At 41.1% G+C, this 24,566-nt stretch overlaps 1 protein-coding gene across 8 annotated transcripts in view; it reads right to left on the bottom strand.

The window, feature by feature from the left end:
- The window catches only part of Pard3 (par-3 family cell polarity regulator), a 556,386-nt gene that overhangs the window by 129,748 nt on the left and 402,072 nt on the right, over window positions 1–24,566 (bottom strand). For all 8 annotated transcript variants that reach the window (XM_028767780.1, XM_028767787.1, XM_028767783.1 and 5 more), the window contains one exon: window positions 10,665–10,901. In XM_028767780.1, coding sequence (XP_028623613.1) covers window positions 10,665–10,901 — 237 coding nt within the window. The remainder of the gene's footprint in view (window positions 1–10,664; window positions 10,902–24,566) is intronic.

Genomic DNA, 24,566 nt, shown 5'->3' on the forward strand with positions numbered 1-24,566 from the left:
CCAAAGATTCATCTGGGGAGTGATTCTAGATCCTGTTGAGCTGATAACCAATAAACCATCACAGTAGGGGAACACTGCTTTGTCCCTGAGGACTTAGTAACATAGCTCATTTAAAGACTGAGGGATAAAAATGATTATAAAAGGCAAAGAAATACACAAAATCCTGTTTAAAAATGGTGAATGTGTGAACATATATTTCTAGGGAGATGTAACCCAGGACCTTCCCTGCATATACAAAGGTCTGAGTTTGATCCACCACCACCACCTCATAAACTAGACAAAGTAGTTAATGTATTCCCAGCAATTGGGAGGTAGGGGCAGGAGGTTCATGAGTTCAAGGTCATCCTTGGCTACATAGTTAGTTTAAGGTCAGCTGGGATTGCATAAGACTGTCTCAAAAAAAAAAAAGGAACATTTCTGTACACTAACATACATTCATTCCTTTAACATTTGAGTCTGTTTTATATACTGCATCAAAAGGTATTTTCAGATAATTTCTATTTATCCTGTAACAATCTAGGAAGTCTGTTTTATTTATCTGTCCTGTAACAATGTAGGAAGTTCCCTTCTTTCCATATCTTCATGTATACAGCTGGATGAAAGGAGCTATGGGTAACTCAGCTATTTCTTTGATTAGAAAAGAAAAACCTCTTTTTAAATCAATTAGTGCTATTATTTCGGGTACACTGAATCGGCCAGTGAAGAGAACATGGAAAAGGAAAGAATGAAGAAGGAAATGCAGGGTAATCAAACATCCATGGGAGGACTTCGGTGCCCAAGGAAGGGCCCTGGAACATCTGGGGAGTTAATTTAAAAATGGATTGTGGATTCAGGGCTCGATAAAGTCTCCCAAGAAGCTGAAAATGCATCTCACCACAGGGCTCCACATAAATCCTCATGAATTTATATTAATAGTAGACTGATATTCCATCCTTATGCAGGAGCAAAAGAGGAAATGACAGCAGCCCCAGATCACTAAATACCAATAAGATTGGCACTTAAAGCCTTGAGTTTGGATTGTAGAAGGGATGGGGAAATGGGGGTAGCCAGAAAGAGAAAGATGGCTTATTGTACCACAGTGCATAGAAAGTGGGGTACTGAGATGTACAAGACACTAAAATAACATACTGTGCCACACAGATGAAGTATATTTTGGCCACAGCAGCAAAGATAGCTCATCATCAAAGGCCCACAAGTTCAGGGCCCTGTGACAAGAAAGACATTAAGACTGAATGAGTACACTCTGCTGGGGGCAATTTACTGATGATTACCAAAGTCTAAAATAGTTTTCATTTAGCCCCACATTTCTGTAGAATATGTAAGTGTTCCCTAAGGCAGAAATAAATATATAAATAAACAACTCCCACCCCCACCCCAGATTACTTCTACAAACAAATTGTGGTTTCGGGCAACGTTAATCAACAAAAAGAATTAAACAAAATGTCTTTAAGATTAGCCATGACCTTATTTATGGCTTCATTACTTTCACAGTTTCATTTGTTGGGCTGTTTGTGTCACCTCAGCCTTTGTTTTAATTGCAAGATCTCTAACTGTAATAGACAGCTTGGTGAATCGGAGCTGCTCATTTTGTGCGACGGCTAGTTTCAGGTCAGCTTGACACAGGCAAGAGTCATTTTAGAAGAGGGAGCACAATGGAGGAAATTTCCCCACCAGATTAGCCAATGGCAAGCCGGTGGTCATTTCTTGACTGCTGACTGATGTGGGAGGTTCCAGCTCACTGTGGGCAGTGCCACTGCTGGGATGATGATGTTGAGTTCTGTAAGAAAGCAGACTGAGCAAGCTATGGGGAGTAAATCTGTAAGCCACACTCCTCCATGGCCTCTATATCAGCTCCTGCCTCCAGATTCTTGGTTTGACTTCCCTCAGCGATGGACTGTTACCTGGAACTATAAGCCAAATAACCCATTTCCTTCCACAAGTTTCTTTCAGTCATGATGTTTTACCACACCAACAGAACCCCTAACTAGGATACACCCCTCTTCACCAAAATATAACCATTTCATAACCTGCAACACTAAAAAGCCATGTAGCTAGTCTGTGTACCTGGTGTGATTAGGTTTATACTTTTACACTTTTAATTGTAGAGAGAATCTCTTATGTACTGTGTGGAAGCATCATCACCTTTCAATAAAAAGCTGAAGGCCTATTAGCTGAGGCAGGAAATAAAAGGTGGGATATCTAGTGTGTGTGTGTGTGTGTGTGTGTGTATGTGTGTGTGTGTGTGTTCTGAGAAAGAGTCAAGAGTGGGAGATTCGCCCTGAACTCTGAGGAAGTTGGACTCATGAAGTTGAGGAGAGATAACCAACCATATAGCAGACATAGACTAGAATAAACCGGTTATATAAGTTATGAACTAGTTGGGGAAGAAGTCAAATCTTATGGCCTAGGCATTTATTCATAAACAATTAAGTCTTAGAGACATTATTCTGGAACCAAAGAGGCCAGGTAGAGATAATAAGTTGGCAAAGAGATGGGAAAGAATGTGATATGACAGGACTGAACCCAGAAGCTGGGGAAGCCGATGCCCCATGCTAAGGGCAATAGGTTGCATCTTGGACATAAGCTATAGAATAATCTCAGATGAAGGCAAGGCATAGTCAGATTTTATTTTAGGTTCAAAACCCCAGGTAGTGGTTGAAGTAGGGACTTGTTAAGATCAAGCCTGGAGACACGGAGGACAAGGAGAATGCTCGAGTCCCAATGGCCACTGAAGCAGTGCTACAAAAGGGAAAGAGACTCAGAACTGGCAGGTAACTGTCATGTGCTACAGCTGAAAGGTTCTGTCCCCAGAAAAAGACACCGGTAACAGTATATGACATTAGTTTCCCAGAGCTGACTGGGAACGAGGGCTGCTAACCTTCAGCAACCGAGCAGCAGGAACAAGTCAGGTGCAGCTGTGGGTAGGTTCTCACCCCAGAGTTGAGGAGGAGCTTGAGAGTGGTACAGTTGAGGGCACAGGTAGAGGACAGAGCTAAAGGAGCAGCCAACAACAGACTTAAGCAGGTGGCAGTAGGTACAGAACCTCGACCTCAGGTCTGATGGCACACAGGACAGCGATGGCTCCTACAGACTCACTGGCAGTTTTCACCCACTTCCGGGACTACCTTCTCACATTTCAGGAAAAGCAGAGATAAATAATAGTGAGCAGAGGTGAAGTAGTATTTGACTTTTTTAATAGCAAATACGATTTTGTTATATGACCCAACATTTTCCAAAGGGCACACGTTTAATAACTGCCTGTATCTCGGAAAATTAGTTTTGTTCTCTTTCTGCCAGACTTCTTTTTGACTCAACAGGATTCCAGTTTTAGTGGGGAGGAGGGGGGAATAAGTTCACAAAGGTCTTCTCTTTTAAAACTGGCATTTTCCCTTCATGGTAAAATGCATGCAAAAAGCACATGATTATGGTATTTATGCTTCCATTAAGGCGTCCTAGGCAAGCTCAAGGAGTCTAGCCTACTATTTTCCCGCATTTAGATTTGTAACAGCATAGTTCCTGCTTTATTTCAATTATATTTGAGGACAATGCATTTTTTGGTGGCAAATGATTTCATGACGACAGTAAGCAAATGTCCACTGGAGCTGCCTTGGAGTTCGGTATCTGAATACAAACGGAGGTTGCATGGTGTCTCTAAGTAAATGAAAAAACATTACTGACCACGGCTTACTGACCAGCAGAGTTCTGTTACAAGTCAGAGTCCTCTAAACTTCCTTCACGGGGCTGTGTAACTTGTATGAAAAGAAACTTTATGTTGTTAAGAAACAATGCATGAAGTGCCGGGATAGTATCACAAATATAAGTCCGTGGCTTAATCAAATGACTTTATCAAGGTGAACTCCGAATGGGATGAGCTGTGTCTCGTGATGATAACTCTCTCATAACTTTACAATGAACAGGTGCTAGTGACTAGCTCATGCTAGAGACCCATGTTTTCCTTTTCAATAGCCCAAGTGCTTTGTGTTCCCAATTTGGATAAATCAGTTGCACAGAAATCAACTAGGGAGTGCTCTGATGTGGGAGGGCCCTGCTCACTGTGGGTAGTGCTGTACCTCTGGTGGTCCTGGGTACTATAAGGAAGCAGGCTTAGCAAGTTATGGGGAGTATGCCAGAAAGCAGCACTCGCCCATGGCCCCTGCATCACCTCCTGCCTCCAGCTTCCTGGCTTGACGTCCCTCAGTGATGGACTGTTACTTAGAAGTATAAGCCTCCCAAGTTTCTTTCAGTTACGGTGTTTTATTACACCAATAGAAACCCTAACTAGGACACTCTTCTTCAGAAAGATATAACCGCTACAGAACTTGTAACACCAAAAAGCCACAAGGCTCACCTGTACACCCGGTGCAACCAGGTTAAACAGTGAGTAGGCAGTCCTATAAGATCAAAATTCCTATGAGATCAGCATACCTGGGAGAGGTTTGTTGCAGTGGGTTCATTTGCTAAGGGTTATAGCCCTCCTTCCCAGTCAGTTCTGTGAACAGGCCCGACTTTGAAAAATAAACCTTTTATACTCTTCATGGTGAGATGGGAGGGTTACTCTGGGTTCTCTCAGCACACCCTAAAATTTGACAACTGTTCTAGAACATAGCCTATGTGGCAGCTGGGCATTAGTAAAACAAATTCCTCCGATATCAGCTTGTGAAGAGGTTTGCTCTGTACAAAGGTGAAGCTGTACAGAGAGCTGCGGGCATAGCTCATCTGGTGGAGCTCTTGCCCAGTATGCAAAAACCCTGGGTTCTGTTCCCAGCACTTTTTATAAGTTGGACCTGGCACATGCCCAACATTTGGAAAGTAAAGGCAGGTGGCTGACATGTTGAAAATCATCACTGGCTGCCCACTTAGTTTGAGGTCAGCCTGGGAAACGTGAGACCTCGCCTCAACCTCTCACCCGTGATCTACTTTAAGAAAAGCTTACATTGTGTAGGTGAACAGCAGGTCACTAACTGGAGGACAGGAAGCGAGGAGAATAAAAGCCCAAGGTCCCACAATCCTCTCAAGGATTCACTCCCAGCCACTCTTTGGCCTGAATTCCATGGATTGGGAATCGAGCCTTTACTACACAAGCTGATGGAAGTTGTTTCAGCCGTAGAATACAGTTTGTCTCTGATAGTTACAACCATGGGTCCTGCTGCTAGCTAGCTCCCCTGGGGGCTGAACTAATGTAGACAGAAATGTCAAGAGTCTAAATGGAGCCTGAACACTCATCAGAAGCTCAGGAGTTTGGGACTACTAGGCATTCCATGAAAAGAGACCAGAAGACTATAGAGATGGATTCCACTGAAAATTACAAAATGAAGACCTTCCATCTCTCAAGAACAAATTGAAACTGACTGAGAGACCCTGACTGAAACCTGTCACCCACCTCACATTCAACTCCCGGATGAGTCAAGGATACCCATCCTTTAAGTTTCTACCTTTGAAGGAAACATGTTACCAGCTGTCACCCCTCAGTTCTATGCATTCAACTCACTCACTGTTTTTGGTGTCCATGGGGTTGGGGGGACACTGTGGTCATTGAGAGTAAAATCCCGTTTTTTTAAATAACGATTATAACACAAATTCTGAAACAGTGCTTATGGTGCACCAGGAACAGGGATAAGCATTTCGTATGTTATTAACAGAACTAATCTTCCCCGTGCCTTATGAGGAAATGCTAGTGATAGCCCATTTCACAGATGAAAGGAAGGAATCAGAGTGCAAAGCTCATGAGGAAAGAGCACAGAACCATACTCAGGAGACCCTGGTGCCATAGTTTAAGTTCATGATCTCATCTGCCTCTGATCTTATAGGAGAATTATATATGGATATAGGAGTTACTAGGGTCTAAAAGTGCCTTCAACAGCTAAAGGGTATTTCTGCTGCCCAACATTCACTTGGTAAAATGTGGAACGAATCAGGTAGTCTCAACACTGAGGAGGTACAGGCAGAGGATGAGAAGCTCAAGTTCAGCCTTGACTACATAGTGAGTTTGAGGTCAGCCTGAGATACATAAAACTGTATCTTTAAAAAGGAGGAGGAAGAGCAGGGGAGAGGAAGACAGGCAACGGGGAAGAGAGGGAACGAGGAAGAGGAGGATGAGGTGAAGAGGAGAGCAGGGCTTCTCTCTGAGCTCTACCACACACAATTCCTTATATCCAATCTAGTGTCCAGCCACTTGAGAAAGAAATCTCAAGGTAGCAACTTAAGCCAACAGATTGATGCTTTTTCCAAGTCAACAAGGAGCGAGGCTGGGCCAGTCAGGACCTGAAACACTTCCACGTGACTTTCCCTCTGGATTTTCAGGTAAAGCCCAACCTAGAGCACCTAGTCAAGATCCTGGCAGAAAGAAAGAAAACACTAAAGAGCAAACCCAAGCAGCCTTATAATTCAGATGTGCTAGAGAGATCCCCCATCACAGGATTCTCCCTCTCCCACTCCCAAATCAGGAAAAAACTAATTCTACAGGAAGTCTCACCTGTCCCACTGCTTCCAATGTTTACTAGTTATAACTGTCACATGAGTCACAAGGAATCTAAAAACTGAAATATTGAGCTTGTCTCTTACCTATCTGAGTAAAACAAGGATTTATTTTGTGATGGAAAGAAGAAAGTAGGTATTGGGTAGGCAGGCAACGGGTAATGTCTTCCAGGGCACAGAGAAGGATGGAAACATGTCATATATGCTTCATTAGACACAGGGTTCTTGGCCAATCAAGCCATACTAGCCAACAAAAGAAGTTAACTTAGCCAGGGAAATGCAGGATTATAAACCACTCACCATGCGTAAACCTTCAAAGTCCCTAGATTAAGTAAGAAGCATATTAACATTATGGTAAATTTAAGCCTAATTATTCATATAGATGACAAATTAGGGTCTGCCTACTTAGCGTGTATCTAATGTGAAAATAAAAAATATTACCAAGGACATAAAGACTAGAAGGTGGTATCATGACTACTGCATGTACCAGAGAACCAGCACATGTGCAGATACATTCAGACATGTAGGAAAAGACTGGCAGAATGAACTGCACAAAACTAAACAGCAATAAAGGGAAGTGACTAAGGCATATACCTAGGCACAAATTTACCTGTGGATCCACTTAAAGGGGCATGAATGCATTTTGAAACATAACTATACATCCTAGGAAGCCACTGTACATACAATATGCACAACTGGGAAAATGTTCCCAATCATGACACTTTTAATATATTTCCTATGTGGCTTCTACATATGTTGTTCTACACTTTTGGCTATGACATCCATCAAAATGTTTGAGCAAGTGAATTCTGCGGACGGCCTTTTTCAACCAAACAAAGAAAATCTGAGAAGTAGATTTCAGATTATCAGCAATGCCTACATTCCCCCTGAATACAGAGATTTGCATAGCAAAGTTCAACAGATAACCACTGCAAACTTTGGTGACATTTAGTCAGTCGACAAGGATCTGTACATTATTCACTGGAGGAAATTTCTGCCTAGGTAGTTTTAAGGTTCATATTTCCATCAGAATGATTACTTCTTTAAGTTCACGTAGGCATATATATAGATCACCTTGCAGGCACATTAAAATAAAAGTCAATAATTGTATAATATACATATTGTTGTACATAGAACTGAACATACAATAAATGTAACTTTATAAAAATCAAAAACAAAAAAAAGTCGCTGAATTTAACTTTGCAAACATAAAGGCACAAGGAAACATTTTAACTTAATGATAGCAAAAACTGGATGATATCATAAATGATTTATCAATATGATATTTCAGCCAAAGATCGCAGGCTACAAATTCACAAGAACACTGAAGGAATCAGGAGAAAGGGATGGATGAAATGAATCAGCACTTCTGCCTGGGCAGTAGGATGTGTACACTGTCATATCCAATGTGTCTATTGGTTTGGGTCACAATGCACTAATAAAGTAAAACATTATATTATTGGTCATGCTAACACAGTTCACTGGAATGCAATGGGCTTGTCATTTTGTTTGTGTCTAACTTTGTAAAGATTGAGGTTTTATTCAATATACGGTGGTCCTCCACAGGAGTTCAGTCCCATTTTATCTTTATATATATTTAAGTAATATAACCACAACAATTTACAGCAGTGTATGTAACAGTAACAAGAAATCACCTTTCCTCAGAAAATGGTTTCTACACTACCCAAGAGTGAATTGCTTTTCTATAGCTTTCTCTCCAACAAGAAAGACAATGGGAGATGCCATGCCATGCTCTCAAACAAGTCCATATTCACTACCAGGTGGATGAGAAAGAGCTTGACAGGGAAGAAGGAAAGCCAGTTCTAAAAGTAGCAACACCATTAGTCATTAATGGATATCTTATTCTCTGTGAATGTAGCATTAAAGGATTAGTGTGTGTCTGTGATCTTTTGTTTTCCCTGCAAAAAATAAATCATAGCCCTCCTGGTAAAGCCGAGGGGCTTGGAAAAAAGCAGTGTCAAAGGTGTGATTTAGAAATACATACTGCTTGGCATGACTCCTGCCTGTGAAGTAGACTGTGTGTGGGCATGAGCCAAGGGCCTGTTTCAGACTAGGATTAGCAGAATAGGGCATGGAGACCACAGGTCTAGATGCTGTAAACAGGAGTGGGGAACACTCTGAATATGATAATCCTATTTAAGGACTGGCAGAAGGCCTCAGGTTAGATTCAGCTCTTGGAGCCCTGGGGTTTAGGGCAGGTGTTTGAGGCAATGAGGAGCAGGAGGGTCCTCTCCGACTGTAATTGCTGAGGGCTCCTGCTTTTCTGATTCTCAAATTGGTGTGAGCAATGTGGAGATTAGTATATCTCCCGTTAGTAATTCCTTGGCCATCCTTTTCTAGCCACCCCCTCCCCCCACAAGTCACTAGCAAGCAATGCTAGTGTTTTGGTGGCCTTTCTCTCCAGAAAGCACCTTCAGAGGGATGTCTTTAGATGGTACTTAACCTTCTGCTGGCAGTTTCCACAATCACGGCAGAGATGAGACGAAAAGCTTTTAAAGAAAATGTCACTGCCACCAATGACAACTTCATTCTTGGGTTCTGACATTCTTGAGTGTATCTGTTAAAACACACATGAGCCTTCTGGTGGACACAGGAAAAAGGCAGGAGTGACCCTAAGTGTTCGTGTTAGAGGAATTACTCCTTATAGTCAATGTTAAATAGATTTTCTGAGATAATCAAGAAAAATGTAAACTACAGAAGGTGTGCAGGGTCAGAACAATCTCCCTGGGATGCGCTCACTCAGGAGCTGTTGTTCCTGTCTACTACTTTTTAAAGCAATGTTTCTTTCTGTTACTGCCAGAAGTTACTTTCTGCTACTCTGTTACCGGCTGTAAGTCAGTTAGTAAAGCAAGGATTGTTGTGAATACTGTGGCAAGGAATCGCCACCAGAGTCCCCAACTGTGTCCTGCAGAGGACTCAGGAGCCAAGACCTGCAGGACCAGCATTAATCAGGTGGATTCTTTGAAACTGAAGTTTTGGACTCCACTGTCAAACTACGGCATCAAAATAGTGTTTCAGAAGCCTCTCAGGCGAGCCCTAATGCACATAAATGCCTCAGAAACACTGCTTTTAAGTAAAACCCATTTATAATTTACGGAGCCCAGCTGCCATAGAGAGCGATAAGCGACTTTCATAACACGATTGGCGTATTGTTTATGACAATAGTGTGCACATGTTTGATATGAAAGGAAATGAGAATTATTCTCCTCAAAGCTAAACTCCATATGGTGTTTGAGTATATAAAGGGAGGGGTGGGAAAAGATCCATCTAAGATTGTTTCAGCTAAAATCTGAAATATGTATATAGCCATTTGAAATAACGACACCAGCAGTACACAGAGCCTTAATAAGTGTGTGCCAGTACTGACAGGCTCACAGATCCAGTTAAATGTTTAAATAACCAGACAACCATTACAACACAATCAAGCATTCTGTCTGCTGTTCCGGTGGTTAACAAGCCTCTTGTAGAAGAGATGCACTATATTTCATATTTACTAATTCTTTCATAATATAAAATTACACCACCCCAAAAGTGGACCTTCTAAGTCATAATCCAAATGAGTGTCCCTGTATTTAATTATCTCATCTAGAAGCCCTTCTAGCAGGAAGAGAACATACAGCTTACATCTGAGCTTGACTCTGATCTGAGCCGTAAATGACAGACAGGTCCTCAAATCCAAAGGTCATGAAAAGCAGAGTGAGCTAGCCTGGAACCATTAGGAAAGCACTCAAAACTTCTTGCTGGTCTATTAGCCATTGATCTGTGTCAAGTTGATAGCTTTAGATATAATTGGTTTTTAAAGGCTGTTAATAACCAGCCTGCTGGGCATAGGTGGAAGAAGAGAACCTTGACCGCATGAAGGCTGGATGCCCCAGGGGGTGGGAATTTTGAGGGTGGGGAGGTGGGAGTGGGGGGTGGGTAGATAGAGATTACATCCACAGAGAAGAAGGAGGAGGGGTGAGGGGATTGGGGGTTCCTGGGTGGGTGGGGGATGGGATAAGGGGACAACATAGGAAATGTAAATAAAACATCCAATAAAAAAAAAAAAAAAGAAAAAGAAAAAAAAATAACCAGCATTTCATAGTGGGCACTTACAATCTTCTCCCTTGTCCAGAACCAGCAGAGAGCAGAAACAGAGGCAAAGCCATGGCTGCCAGCACCGCACCTACCTGTCCCCAGGTTTGGAGCTCCGAGGTTTCTTTACTTGTGCATACAAAGTGTCCATTAGGTGCCCTTCTCTTGGGCTCTGGGGTCTGGCATTGAGAGCCAGGCAGCCTTCATAGGATGACATGTCCCCATAGAGCAACTCGTCATCACAGCCAAATGTCCGATGGAAATCTTGGATCTCAGCATAGTCGCGTTCTCTGGCTTGCCGTTCCCTAAATTCTCGAGTTTTGGCTTGAATCCTGTAAAAGGAGAACAGTGCTGGAGCTGAAACAGGAGAAATGATTTCTCTTCTATGAACTGAATACAGGAAACTTCATCAAGCTCTGATGTGAGATGCGCTTTGGTTCCTGCAGCTATGGGGGAGGTACGTTATGAATGATAATTTACACATATTTTAGATTCCCGCGTAATGCCATAAACACGACAAAGCACAATCATTTTGTTCCTGTCCATATGACTCAGTGATAAAGTAAACTCACACTGATTAGTTGACATATAAAAAAATGAAAACACAATACCTCAGAGATAGCTCAGCAAAGAGCTCGCTGCTAAGGACTTTGAGTCTGATCCCCAGTATCAACTCCAACATGGTAGTAAGCACCTATGATCCCATCTCAGGAGAGAGAGGGTAATTTCTGGGGCTCACTTATTATCATCCTTATATTTCAATTATGTGCCTCTTGGTCGTTATGTCCAAGCCTGGTTTTTTTTGGAGTTGTGCCCATACTGGCCTGCTGGGTTCATGCATGATGATGATTCTGAATGTTTCAGGAGCCCTTGCTGTGTTTTCCTCAAAGTCTCTTTCACAAACATACATCTCTCAATAAGGGCACCTTTCCCCACATCCTTGCCAGGGCTCCATTGCTTTTTTTTTTTTTAATTTTTTTATTTTTTGGTTTTTCAAGACAGGATTTCTCTGTGTAGCCCTGGCTGTCCTGGAACTCACTCTGTAGACCAGGCTGGCCTCGAACTCAGAAATCCGCCTGCCTCTGCCTCCCAAGTGCTGGGATTAAAGACATGCGCCGCCACTGCTGGCTCCATTGCTTTTAGATAAACAATTCAATTCATAAATCTGTGATGAAAATATTTCCCGATCAAAATTATCAAAATTTAACTGAGGATTATTTTTAATTGGAGCATAAATTATATCAATATAATTTGAAGGGATCTATAGACCGAGTCATTTAATAAAATTTTTAAATCAGTAAAATGATCCTTTATGGTCTGTGTTTAGCTTTTATGCAGGCAAGATTTTAATTTCAAAATTTTGTGGATGACTTTTCTGTACTTGATCCCAGGATTCCATTCTGTATGGAAAACCTTGTGTGAAAACCAGGTGTGCCTGATCTCAGATCTCCTTGCCATGGACGCAAAAGGATACGTGCACCCATTCCAAAGTTTCACAGAGCGTCATATTGGTGTGGCTTTCCTTTGGTTGTTATTTGCATGTGTGTATGCGTGCCCTCAGAAGCCAGAGAGGCCTTCGATTTCTGCATTCCTAGCCACCCAATGTGCATGTTGGGAATTGAACTTGTGTCCTATGCAAGAGAGAAATTCTCTTAGTCACCGAGTCATTTCTCAGCATTATCTTTTGATGTTTTTTAAGATTTACTAAAAAAATATGCACCAAAATGTTCCACAAAAAAAAAAAACCCATGTGTTTACTGTAACATTTTTTCTACAATAGTTTTGATGTAGAATCAGCCTAGATATAATATTTATATTTATAAAGGAAATGTGTATGAGCAGTAGTGCTCACTGTAGTAGGTGTGTAAAGAATTCCAGGATTCTATCTGTTAGGGTAGTGTGGATGAGGTGGAAAGACATCATGCCCAGTGACAGAAACCAGAAACCCAGTCAGGCATCTCACAGCAATGAGTCAAACAGTAGGTACCAGAGGCTGGGGCAAGGCTGTGTGGGGGATGAGGAGAGGTTGCAGAGAGGTCAAAGTCATGACCAGAAAGGAAGGCCGGAACCTCATTTTTGCAGGACAGGGCAGTGACCTCATCTAGTAGCCATGTGCACCTTGAAGCAGAAGCAGGATTTAAATGCAGGGTTTGTGAAGATGGCAACAGTCACCTCCCTGATCTGCTCATCACACCACGTTATGGGAGCAGCAGACTATGCCCGAGTCATAAGCACGATCCCACCAAAATAAAATCGTAAAAATAAGCGAAGACTTATTTCTATAAAGTAGTATGTTAGAATCATTTTAATGTCTTATTGAATTTATCTTTCTTCATATTTGAACTAAACTTCTGTTTGCATAAACGACACCTGAATATATATTGAAAAGAACCCAGAAAGGGCACTCAAATGATATGGAGACAATGACACAGCCGTGTATGTGCTCAGTCCCCATACCACACACACACACACACACGCATACATAGACACATCCACACACAGAGAGACATACACACCCATACATACAGACCCACACATAGACACACACATATACATATATGTATATATACATATATATATACACATACATACATACCTACACACACAAACAGACACACACACACAGACACACAGACACACACACACACAGGTTGGAGGGGAGGGAGAAAGGGACAAAAAAAGAAAGATAAAGTTAGAAGCCAATATTTCTCATGAATATAGAAGCAGAATCCTCAACAGAGTATTAGTAAACAAAATTCACCAATCATACTAGTGTGATAATCAAGTGGGCTCACCACAAGAATGTGGCCCAGACTAAAGAAAGTCACATGATTCTATCAAACAATGAAAAACATTTGACAAATTCATCCCCATCAGGAAGAAAATACTACAGTAAGACTTTGTAAGCTTCATGAAAGTGAAGGTTTCTCCAAACCTCCCAGCTCCCTTCACATATAGTGGAGAAAACAAATGAATGTTTCCCCTTGGTAAGCAGTGACCTCCGCACACAAGACATTTCACCATCCTTCCACACAGGGCTCAAAATCTTGACAACTACACCAGCCTGGCCAAGGAAATGAAGAGAACACACATAGGAAAGGAACATACACATCTTGTTTCCAAATGACATGGTCTAATAGAAAACCTAAATGAATGCACGAAAATCTAGAACAACAAAGCAAATCTAGCATGTGACTGAGCAGGGGATCCATTCGTAAAACACCAGGAGGCAGCTGAGGAAGTGGTTCTGGTGACAGAGTATTCAGTTTAAATGCATGAGCCTTCCTTGGATTTAATCCCCAGAACAGTTTAACCTGAGCATGGTAGGATATAACCATAATACCAGCATTTGGGAGGAGGCAGGGGTCAGGATTTTAAGGGCATCCTTGGCAGCACCGTCTTGAATTTCCAGCCTGGAACCAGGTTGTAGGAGACTTTGTTTCAAAACAAAAATACAAAACTCCACTGAGCTTTCAAGATGTTTTATATATATATATCATATATAGACTACATGTAATATAAACATGTATGTAGCTAGTGTGTGTGTGTACAAGCCACAGTGTATGTGTTCAGGTCAGGGGACAATTTGCAGGAGCCGGATCTCTCTTTCTTGGTGGTAAATGCCTTCATGCATCTTGTTAACTCCACTGAACTTTACATTATAAAAGGAAATTTAAGCACATAGGCCCTGAAATTAAAACTGTAATACCATTTAGAATTGTGGTACTTTAAGTACATAGATACAAAGAAACCGAATATTGTCTTATACATAAAAAAAATGTAACAAAGTGCAGACAAAGCCAGTGTGGTAAAAATGATGAGTTGGAGCTGAAGGAGATGAAACACCATCTGAGGAGCAGAGAGGTCTCCTGTACTCACCGTGGAAACATTCACTGGGAGAAATGGGCAATTCTCCCTACAGTGATTCACAGGCTCAAGGCAAGTCCTGTAAAAACTCATCAAGATTTCTATAGCTACTGATGAGATTATTTTACAGTTTATTTCAGGCTAGGGGTAGAGCTCCGTGCTGGTCTGTATCTAGCATCTGTGAGCCCAGACTTCGATCCTTAACATTACATGCATGAAAATGCCACGTGCAACTTCCACAAGGATAAGACAAAAGCTAGAATAAACCATGGTGCAAAGAACCATTAGATGGGAATGAACCTTGAATGTCGGTTTGATAGGATTCAGAATCACCGCTCAGACCTCTGGTTATGTCTGCTGTGAAGTATCTAGATTGGGACAGAGGAGGAAACAAAACACATTCTACATGTAGATGGAAGAATGAATGGAGAAGGTGAGCTGAACATTGGGCATTCATCTCCAGCTTCCTGGCTGAAGATAGGATGTGACCAGCTGCTTTACGCGCCAGCCTTCCCATCACAGTGTGTCTTTTCTCAAGCTGTGAGACAAAGGAAGTTTTCCTCCTTCAGGTGCTTTTCTCTGGTATTTTATGGCAGCAACCAAACAAGCAACTAACACAAGAAGAATCACACATCAGATTGCAGACTCCTAACACAATAATATCGGAGGTCTACGGTCTGACTCTCCAACATACCCATGTAGTCTAAATTATTGCTACTGGAAGTTCAAAAAGCACATGAAATGTCCCTGTGTGTCAGTGGATGGGACTATGGGAAACTAAAAGTTTCTGCACAGCAAAAGAAACGACCAGCAGAGCACACAGATAGCCCATGGGAATGGGGGGAAATCTTCATAGCTACACTTCAGACAAAGGACTAATACCTAGAGTTTACTAATAATTGCAGAAAGTAAACACCAAATAAAGCTCCCAGTCAACAAACAGGCTAATGAGTTGAATAGATAATTTTAAAAAAAGAAAGAAACAAAGAAACCCAAATGGCCAGTAACTATGTTAGAAAGTCTTCAACATGCCTAGACACTAAGGAAATGCAAACTAAAACTACTTTGAAATGCCACCTCACAGACAGAACAGCCGTCACCACAAACCTGACAACAAATGTTTGAGAAGGATACAGAGAAAGAGGAACCCTTAGTCACTGTTGATGGGGTGTGGAACTCAGAATGGAGACTTCCCCTAAAAATAAATACAAAACCACCATTGGACCCAGCTATTCCTCTCCTAGGCACATGCCCAGAGTTCTCTGCACCCTAGTATAGATATATTTGCACTCCCATATTTATTGTTGCTTTACTATACACAGCAAAGTTATGAAATCAACACAGCTGTCCAACAGCAAATGAATAGATAGTGGACATTTAATACAGATATAATTTGGAATACTACTCAGGTCTAAAGAAAACCAAAATAACAAAACTCGCAGGAAAATGGATAGAATGTGTAAAATTAATGTCACCCAATTTGAGAAAAACAAAGACAAAGATAAAAACAAAACAACAACAACAAAAAATACACCAGAACTGCTGGTCTCCCTCATATGAAGATCCTTGGCTATAGTGTGTGTGTGTGTGTGTGTGTGTGTGTGTGTGTGTGTGTGTATGCACACATGTACATGCAGAGGTTGGAAGACAATGTGTAGTTGGTTCTTTCTTTCCGTTATGGGCTCTGGGGATCTAGTCCATGTGCTTAGATTTGTGCAACAAGTGTTTCCAGGATGAGCCATCTTACTGACCTGGATTTTCTTATCTGCAGCTAGGAGATGGAAGTATTTAATGTGCCTCACTCAGCATATTTTTGGGACAACTCTCTAAAAAGGGCAGCACTTGACATTTTGCAGGACATCAGCTCAACCTTTCCAAGATGCTTTCAATCCCCAAACTCCCTAGGAAAACCTTAATCTCCAAGTCAGAACAGGACCTTCTTGGAGATCGAATATGCTGGGAAGTTAGACATTCTCCTGGGAAAGTCCTAGATTCTAATAACATGGTTCTCATAGAATATTCACAAGAGAAACAGTGATATGAATTCTAATGTCAATTTAGTAAAGCAAAGAACAGATTTTTATTACATTCTCTTGTACTTAAGAGCAATTATGATAGTCAAGGACATTATTATAGAAATTGGTTATTACTGGGTCTCCAAAATGAAAATGCTTCATAGTTGAGAGATAATTTTATTGTTTGCAGCATATTGGTTTTTTTTTCCTCAACTCAGGTTTAACCAAAAAAGAAACAAAACAAAACAAAAAAGAAAAAAAGCTAAACAACTATCAGGAAGACAGAAATGAGATGTTTATCTCAATAGAATATTAATCCAAATCTCAATTATTACACATGTAATAGCCACTTTGCTATTACGTAACATCTGGTCACTGTAAGATAATCATCTCATCAAAGGCCATAGCCAGGGGTCCTGGGCATTTGCATAAGTCAGCCTCTCTCTCATTGTGCTGGGATGAAATCCAGGGTCCCATACATCCTGTACAAGTGCTTTTCAATTAAACCACTCCCCAGACAATCCCTTACTCTGTCACACATTTGAGATAGGGACTCTAAAAAGTTTAGGCGGACCCTGTACTGGTAATGTTCCTGGCTTGGTCTCCCAAGCAGGGAACGCTGCAATGCAACTCTGCCATGCCAAGCCTTACGTAAGTTTGGAAATCTGATGAAATTTTGGTGTGCGTAAGAAAAAGAAAAGAAAAGAGAAAAGAAAAACAAATCTAAACAGAGTTGAAAGCTCTGAATTTAGAGACTTCAAAATTTAAGAAGAATGGCTTACGCTGGCTGATAGGTGAATTAGACAAATGGACACAACCCTCAGTTCACTAAAAGTGAGGAAACCCAGCACTTAGAGAAGCTCTCATCAGGAAGAGAGAATAACATGGACTCCCTAAGAGTTTGGTATCTGAATACCACCAGTCTTCCTGTATATCACTCCCTGTACACTGCTGATGTGCCTGGACTGAAATGTTCTTTCCAAACCACATAGAAATTAATATTCATTGAGGGCCATTTTCCTTTGTATGTGTGTGGGTGGATGGTGTGTTCCTGTGTGTGTACACAAGGTCAGAGATGAACCAGTCAGGTGCCTTTCTTAATCACTCTCCATCTTATTTTTTGGGATCTGTTATTGAACCTGAAGCTTACCAATTTAGCTAGACCAGCTAGCCAGTGAGTGCCTGCTTCCCACCATTGACATTTCAGGCATGCAGAACTTTACCCAGCATTTTACATGTGTGCTGGGGTCCAAACTCAGGTCTTCCTACTTGATGGCAAGAAGTTTACCCTTCTCCTCAGGCTCAGGCAACACTTTCAAAGTGGCTAGCTTCTCAGAAGAGTGTTTTTTGGTTTTATTTTGTTTTGAATCAGCATGGGATACTATTTGTGAAACTTGTCTCAACTTTTGTCCTGTATACAACTTTGTATCCTATTTGATTCAGTGGAAAACTAACTCTGTAGTCCTATGGAAACATAGTGATTTGCCCCATCTATGCTCCAACATGAAAACTTTCTCATTTTGATCAGCTTGTTGTCATCTGTGCATTTTAGCCCCAAAGTTCCTTTCTTCCCTTGCAGGTCAAGGATGTCAGCACATCTACATGTGGACTACGGTGACAGAAGGTAAAGGATCTGGTCAGTGATCCTGATGTTTATCTCCAAGCCTGTTCTGGGAATTAACATCAAGAAGGCTTTTTGTGCAAATGGTACTGGGAAAGTAAATTTTAAAACATCAGTAACATACTTTGTGTGTGTGTGTGAAGGGTGGGGGGAGAGACAAAGACATACTAAAAGAGAGACAGACAGACAGACAGACATAGGGAGATACACAGAGAAAGATTTGGAGGCAATTTACAAGGAAAATAAATTTAAAGAACCTTAAGTATTCTGGAGATGGAGCTGAATTGGTAGAGTGCTTGCCCTGAGTTCAAAACACACTGGGTTGTATTCCCAGACCTCACAAGAAGAGTGTAATGCTAGACACCTGTAACTATAGCATACAGAAATACAAAAGAGAGGATCACAAGTTCAAGGTCATCTTCAGCTACCCGGAGAAATCCAGTCCAACCAGCCTGAGCTGTGTGAAAGCCTGTCAAAAAATTAACAAAAGATACACTTCACAAAAAACAAATCAAGTGACTCTCCTAATGAGCTATTAAAATTCACCCTTGAAGTCTTCTTTACCACCAAATTTCTCCAAGGAAAGAGGCTTCACAACAATCCCAGGTTATATCTGCATGTTTTATACACAAACACACACACACACACACACACACACACATATACACACACTAGGTTATATCTGCATGATATATATCTATATATATATCACCTATATCTATCTATATCTATATCTATATTCATTTCTTGGTGGAGAAAAAATATTTAGCTTCAGGGAAAAATATTTTCTATGTCCAAATAAGAATATCATGGTTTCTTTAGGAAACTTAAAAAAAAAGCCATTATTTTGCAGCTGAGCCCCTAATGGTTCCAGATGGTCACTGCTATAAAGAATACCCCTCTATTCTTTTATTGGGACCCTGAGGTCACAAATTAGCTCTGAGATGTAGGGGTTATTCATGTTTCTGAACAGTTAGGTTTTGTTCAGCCTTATCCATCCCATTTGTCTCAGGCTAGCCTTTAGCAACTGTGATGGCAACTGGTGCCTCAAAATGCAGAGGGACAAGCAAGCCTCTTTTGCTTCCTACATCTCTGTTCACCCTTCCTGCTTGCAATTGCTTGAGCTTTAAATGAATTTGGGCAGCTATATCAGCTGATACCCATGAAAAACATCTCATACTGTTCCCTATCATTTAAATGTGAGGAAAAAAAGGAAAAAAAAACAGTTAAAACTTTTTAAAATCAGATTTTAAAGGTAAAGAAGAACTTACTTTGATTTATTCTCTTCAAATGCGTATTCACACCTTTCTTTTTCAGGGGGAAAAAAAGAGAATCTTTTCCATTACATTAAAATTGCATTGAACCTACCTGCACAGTAAAAACACACAAAAAATGTAATACGCTAAATAAAGTGCTATGGTAAATACTGTCCCTGCTGTCACAGGATTCCTGCTAACTGTCTCTCTTCGGCTTGATGTCAATTAATGATTTCAGTCCCAGAATCTGTCACCGTGCCCACCGCCCCTTCCTCTAATTAAAATGGATGATGTATGATAGGAACAAAGCACACAAGGTTTCTGTTCTTGTAATGTTTCTATTCAATAGTATTTGTGCTTTTTACAATAAATGGCTTTTAGCACTAGTTGCAATAGAGCAACATAAAGAGAACATGTTTGTGACTGAGCACAGTCTTTATTTATCCAGAGTAGGTACAAGGAATCAAGCCAGCACAGATAAAGTCTATGGTGTTGAAATCTCTCTGCTACTATAAAATGGTCCTACTTTCCAAACAGAGGGGATCCGATACAGGGAATCAGCCAAGGAGAGGATGTGGTTTGAATCCCAGGCCTAATGCATGCTAGAAAGGTGCTCTACCACAGAGTTATATCTCTGGCAAGTTTTTATTTGTTCTATTGGGATAGAGTTTTAGTAAATTGTCCAGGCTGTCCTTGAACTCACTCCATGCAAGCCCTGAACTTGTACTTCACTTGCCTTGCTCTTCGGAATAACTGGGATCAAATACCTGAACTACCAAGCCTGCCTTCATGATACAATTTTAAAAAAAATTAAGAAGACGTTAAATTAAATAATTAATTAAATAATCAATCAATTCTTTTGGTGTTAGAAATTCAAAGATTTCATTCATGCTAAGCACATACCCTACCAATGAGGTATACTCTCAATCTCTAGAGACACTTCCCCCAGGATTTTATTTATTTATTTGAGACAAAGTTTCATGTATCCCTAGCTAGCCTTGAACTACCTATGTAGCAGAAGATGAAGGGTAACCTTGAACCTCTGTTCTTCTTGCCTTTACCTGACTCCTGGGATTACAGGGGTGTATAACGATTCATGGTTTATGCAGCTCTGAGGACCAAAGTCAGGGTTTTGTGTACTAGGTAGGCACTCTGTCAATTGAGCACATACCCAACCCCCATTTCTAGGAGGGCAGGACAGGGGGCCTAGAGCTATTCATTGCCTTACGTTCCCACTGGAATTATGGGTGTGAGCCACCTGGTCCAACAATCTTTAATGATTTTATTTATTTTTATTTAGTGCTGGGATTGTAGTTCAGTGGTAGAGAGCTTGCTTGGCATGCAAAACGCCCCAAGGTTTAACCATAGTACCACACACATGGACATGCACATAAGTATGTGGTTAATATTTACAGAAGTCGAATATACTAATGTTAGTGCAACAGAAAACAACTTAAAAACATCTCAGCCGCTTCGTATTATGCAGTTGCTGGCTTTCTTGAAGATGTCACAGAAGATCTTAGGATCAAATGTGTCTCCTGTCTCATTTGCCCCAACAGACTGTTCCAGAAGACTTGCTCTGCATTTTTTCTCTCTCTCTAAAAACATCAGTTTTGCCAAAATTCGTCAAATAAAACCTACACTGATGGAAAATTTAAACTCAAGCTACAGGACAGTGTTTTGGTTGCTGTGTGGGTGGCAGGGCAGAACGTGTACAGGAATGAAGTCCCATTAAACAAAGGCCCAGGCTCAGAAGAACAGAGTTCATGTCCACCATCAGAACAGACCAGCCTTTTAGGGATAACATTTAAACCTCACAGACATTTTTCTCTCCATTTTCCAATATTTACTTCTTCTCGAGTAATGGGCCTCATAGATGCGTGCAGGAAAGAAAATATTTTGGTTTGGGGGAATGTGTCATGACTCATTTACGAAGGAGATCTCAGATATTATATTTTATGTAGAATCAACTGTAAATTCTGGAACTCAAGTAGCTCCAGTGTAAAATAATGTTACGAAGAAGTGCTTCACTCCTAGCCCACAGAGAGAGTGGGCGAGGCTACTCCAGAATGCTCTGTGCTGCTAGCTTTTAGCTACTCTTCCAATCACATTTTCCCCAGGAAGTTATAGTATCCCTTCTCAAAGCAGAATTGTCATCAATGTCAAAAACAGCACAGAAGGGAAATGGACAAAAGAAGACTTAGCGCCCCATCACAAGTACCAGACATACAATGGGACTTAGCACCCATTACAAGCACCAAGCATACAGTGGGACTTAGCATCCCACCACAAGTACCAAGCATAAAGTGTGACTTACCTCCATCAAAGCACCAAGGACACAGTATGACTTAGGTCTACCATAGCACCAAGGATACAGTGTGACTTACCTTTATCAAATCTCTAAAGACACATTGTGACTTAGCTCCTTCAAAGCACCAAGGATACAGTGTGACTTAGCTCTATTAAAGCACCGAAGACACAGTGTGACTTAGCTCCATCGTAAGTATCAAATACCCAGTGTATGGCCATAAGCCTAGCTTACTACTCATTTTATTATTCAAGCCAAGATTCACATAAAACATACTTTTAAGAAGTATTAAAGTACAAAGAGCCATGGATTGTTCAAATTCTGAGTGCAATTGATTGTTTTTTAATAAGCCAGTCACTTTTTACTTTGACCCAAAAGTTTTTGTTCTAAGTCCATGTACACCATAAATTTACTATAACCAACTGAGAGTTTCCAGGGCACTGAATTATTGGAGGCACAGAAACAGATTAAAAGCCAAACTTAAAAAAATATGAACTGTGCTTTGGGCAAATTATTAATATAAATGAAGCTCTGAAGTGAAGCTTGGTGTTTAGCTGGACACATTCAACTACGTTATGAAAGCATCTTTGGAAATGTTGATTCAGTTCTGCAGGGAAGTACCGAAGCAACCTAACTGGGAAGCAACCATGTCTAGAATATAAAGAGTTTGTAGTTTTGGCCAGTTTTCATGCACGGGAGCAGAACATTCTTCGTATCACTCTCTAAGTGACTAAGTCTGCTCTCTAACCTGCTATGTTCTGTGTTTAGGAGAAAGAAACTCTTTTAGTGTGTAAGTGATGGAGACCCTTAGAGAAGAGGATGTGGGCAGAGGAAGAAGTTTTAAGAGGCCATTGAGATGACCACAGCATATCACAGGCACACCCATTATAACAACACAAGGATGACCCCCTATCTGTACAATTCACACTACTCATAAAATGCTAAATAAAAAGAAAACAAAAACAGAAACCCTGCTAAGACAGATGTGTGAAAATTGGAGGGAAAAAAAAGTCCCAACACAGTACAAAGAGTTCAAAGGAAAATCTGGGGCTGAGAGTAGAGCTCCGTGGTAGAGTGTCTAACATGTGTCAGCCCCTGGGCTCCACTTGTGGAATTAACTGAGATAAAGAAGTAAATAGGTAAAAAGCAAATAAGAATAAATATTGATAGAAACACAAACTTGTATCATATATTCAAACTCTGTTTTATTATTCCCATCCCCCACCATGTCTATATTTTACAGCCTAAAAAAGCCAGAGAATAGAATAACCACTCCATTCAAATATGCAAAATTTTCCAGAGAAAGGTGAATGAAAAACCATCCTAAGCTAATTTTTATAAAGGAAGCTGTTGGCCTGGGGCACAGCTTGGAGAGAGGGAGCTTTTGTGACATGTGTGAGACTTTCAGGTCAATCCCCAGAATTGCACAAAGAAAACTAGAAGTACCCTCAGACTGCAGAGGGATACTCTTTTTACTTTTCTTATTTATTCCTTAGTACAGGATACCCCATCTCTAGAATTGTAAACACACACCTGTGCTCAAAGGTGCTACAAAAGATATGAATAAAACGAAACCTGTAGGGTGTGTGGATGGTGCCACCAGAGGAATGGGCATGGGGTGGATGAGGTGAAGCATGTTCAAACCCTGGAAATCTCAGAGTTTAAGACAGTAGGAGTAGAGTTAACTCCCTCTCTGTCTCCACGACTGCTTTCATGACCACCAGTTAGGTGATCGTGGACAGTCAGTCATGTAGCATAGCACCTGGAACTTTTCCCCATGCAAATAGAATATTATCAGCATCTTAGCCTCAGTCAATAGAATGTATTTACCCCCCAAATCCCATCCTTCTCCCCAAGGCTCATAATATAGTCCCTGTCCACACAGGATAAAGTACACAAGTTATTTCACCAAGGACTGTCTGAGCGTGGCTGTTTTTATTAATCTCTAATACTTGGGGGAAGGCTCTCTCTCTGAAGCAATCATTGTTGGACCTTGGACCCACCTACCTAGCCAGGCTCCCATGACTTGCAGAGGCTCACATCAGAGCACTGGCTTCCTACAATGCTGCTGCCTCAGTCAGGATTCCTGCCACCTGCCTTGTCCTGGCCACCTGAACCTCTTTATTTCTTTTCTAAGAGCTGTAACACTCCCAGCATTCCCAGCCAGATCAGAGCCCTGTGGACTCTATTTGTCTCAGACTCTGCTTCACTCTCCTCGGTCTCCATGGCTTCCAGGGACATCTGATGTCCCAGAGGAAAGGGGCAGATTGTGGACTGCGCCAATTCTGGACTTTGCCCTGTTCTCTCAGAGCTGGTGTACTGAAAGCACCTGGGCACCCCACCAGAAAAGGGGAAATCAGAACCAGAGAAACCCACTCTGATTTCAAATTTTGAAAAGCAAATTATCTAAAAGCATTGGGCATCTGGCTGTGGGCACTCAGGAAAGGAGATATAAGGTAGAAGGATAGAAATATATGCCTATAAACCCAATACTGGAGCTGTGGAGACAGGAGGAGTTCCCTGGAGCTTACTGGTCAGCTCTAGGTACAGTGAGAGATCCTTTCTCAAAAAGACAAACACCAAACAAATACAGAACAATGAAGAGTGACAGAGGAAGACACCAGGTTTCCACATGGATGTACATCCCCAGGGACAGGTATAGATACACACACATATGTGCACACGTATACTTACATGCATACATGTGCATGAGTGCACAAATACAAACTCAATGAATAAATGAACATACATACATACATACATACATACATACATAAGTTCAGTATTAATGTACCCCCAGCCACTATGTAAAAAGTGTTTACTGAAATCATTAAAATTCATGTAGGTTCAAATGAATAAGAAAGTTTCTGCTCTTTCTTTTTAAATGTCTTCCTTTGTATTGCATTCATTCACAGTCATCAAGCAGATAT

Source organism: Grammomys surdaster, unplaced genomic scaffold (assembly GCF_004785775.1).
Source record: "Grammomys surdaster isolate TR1022 unplaced genomic scaffold, NIH_TR_1.0 181, whole genome shotgun sequence".
In the NCBI taxonomy this organism is placed as follows: Eukaryota; Metazoa; Chordata; class Mammalia; order Rodentia; family Muridae; genus Grammomys; species Grammomys surdaster.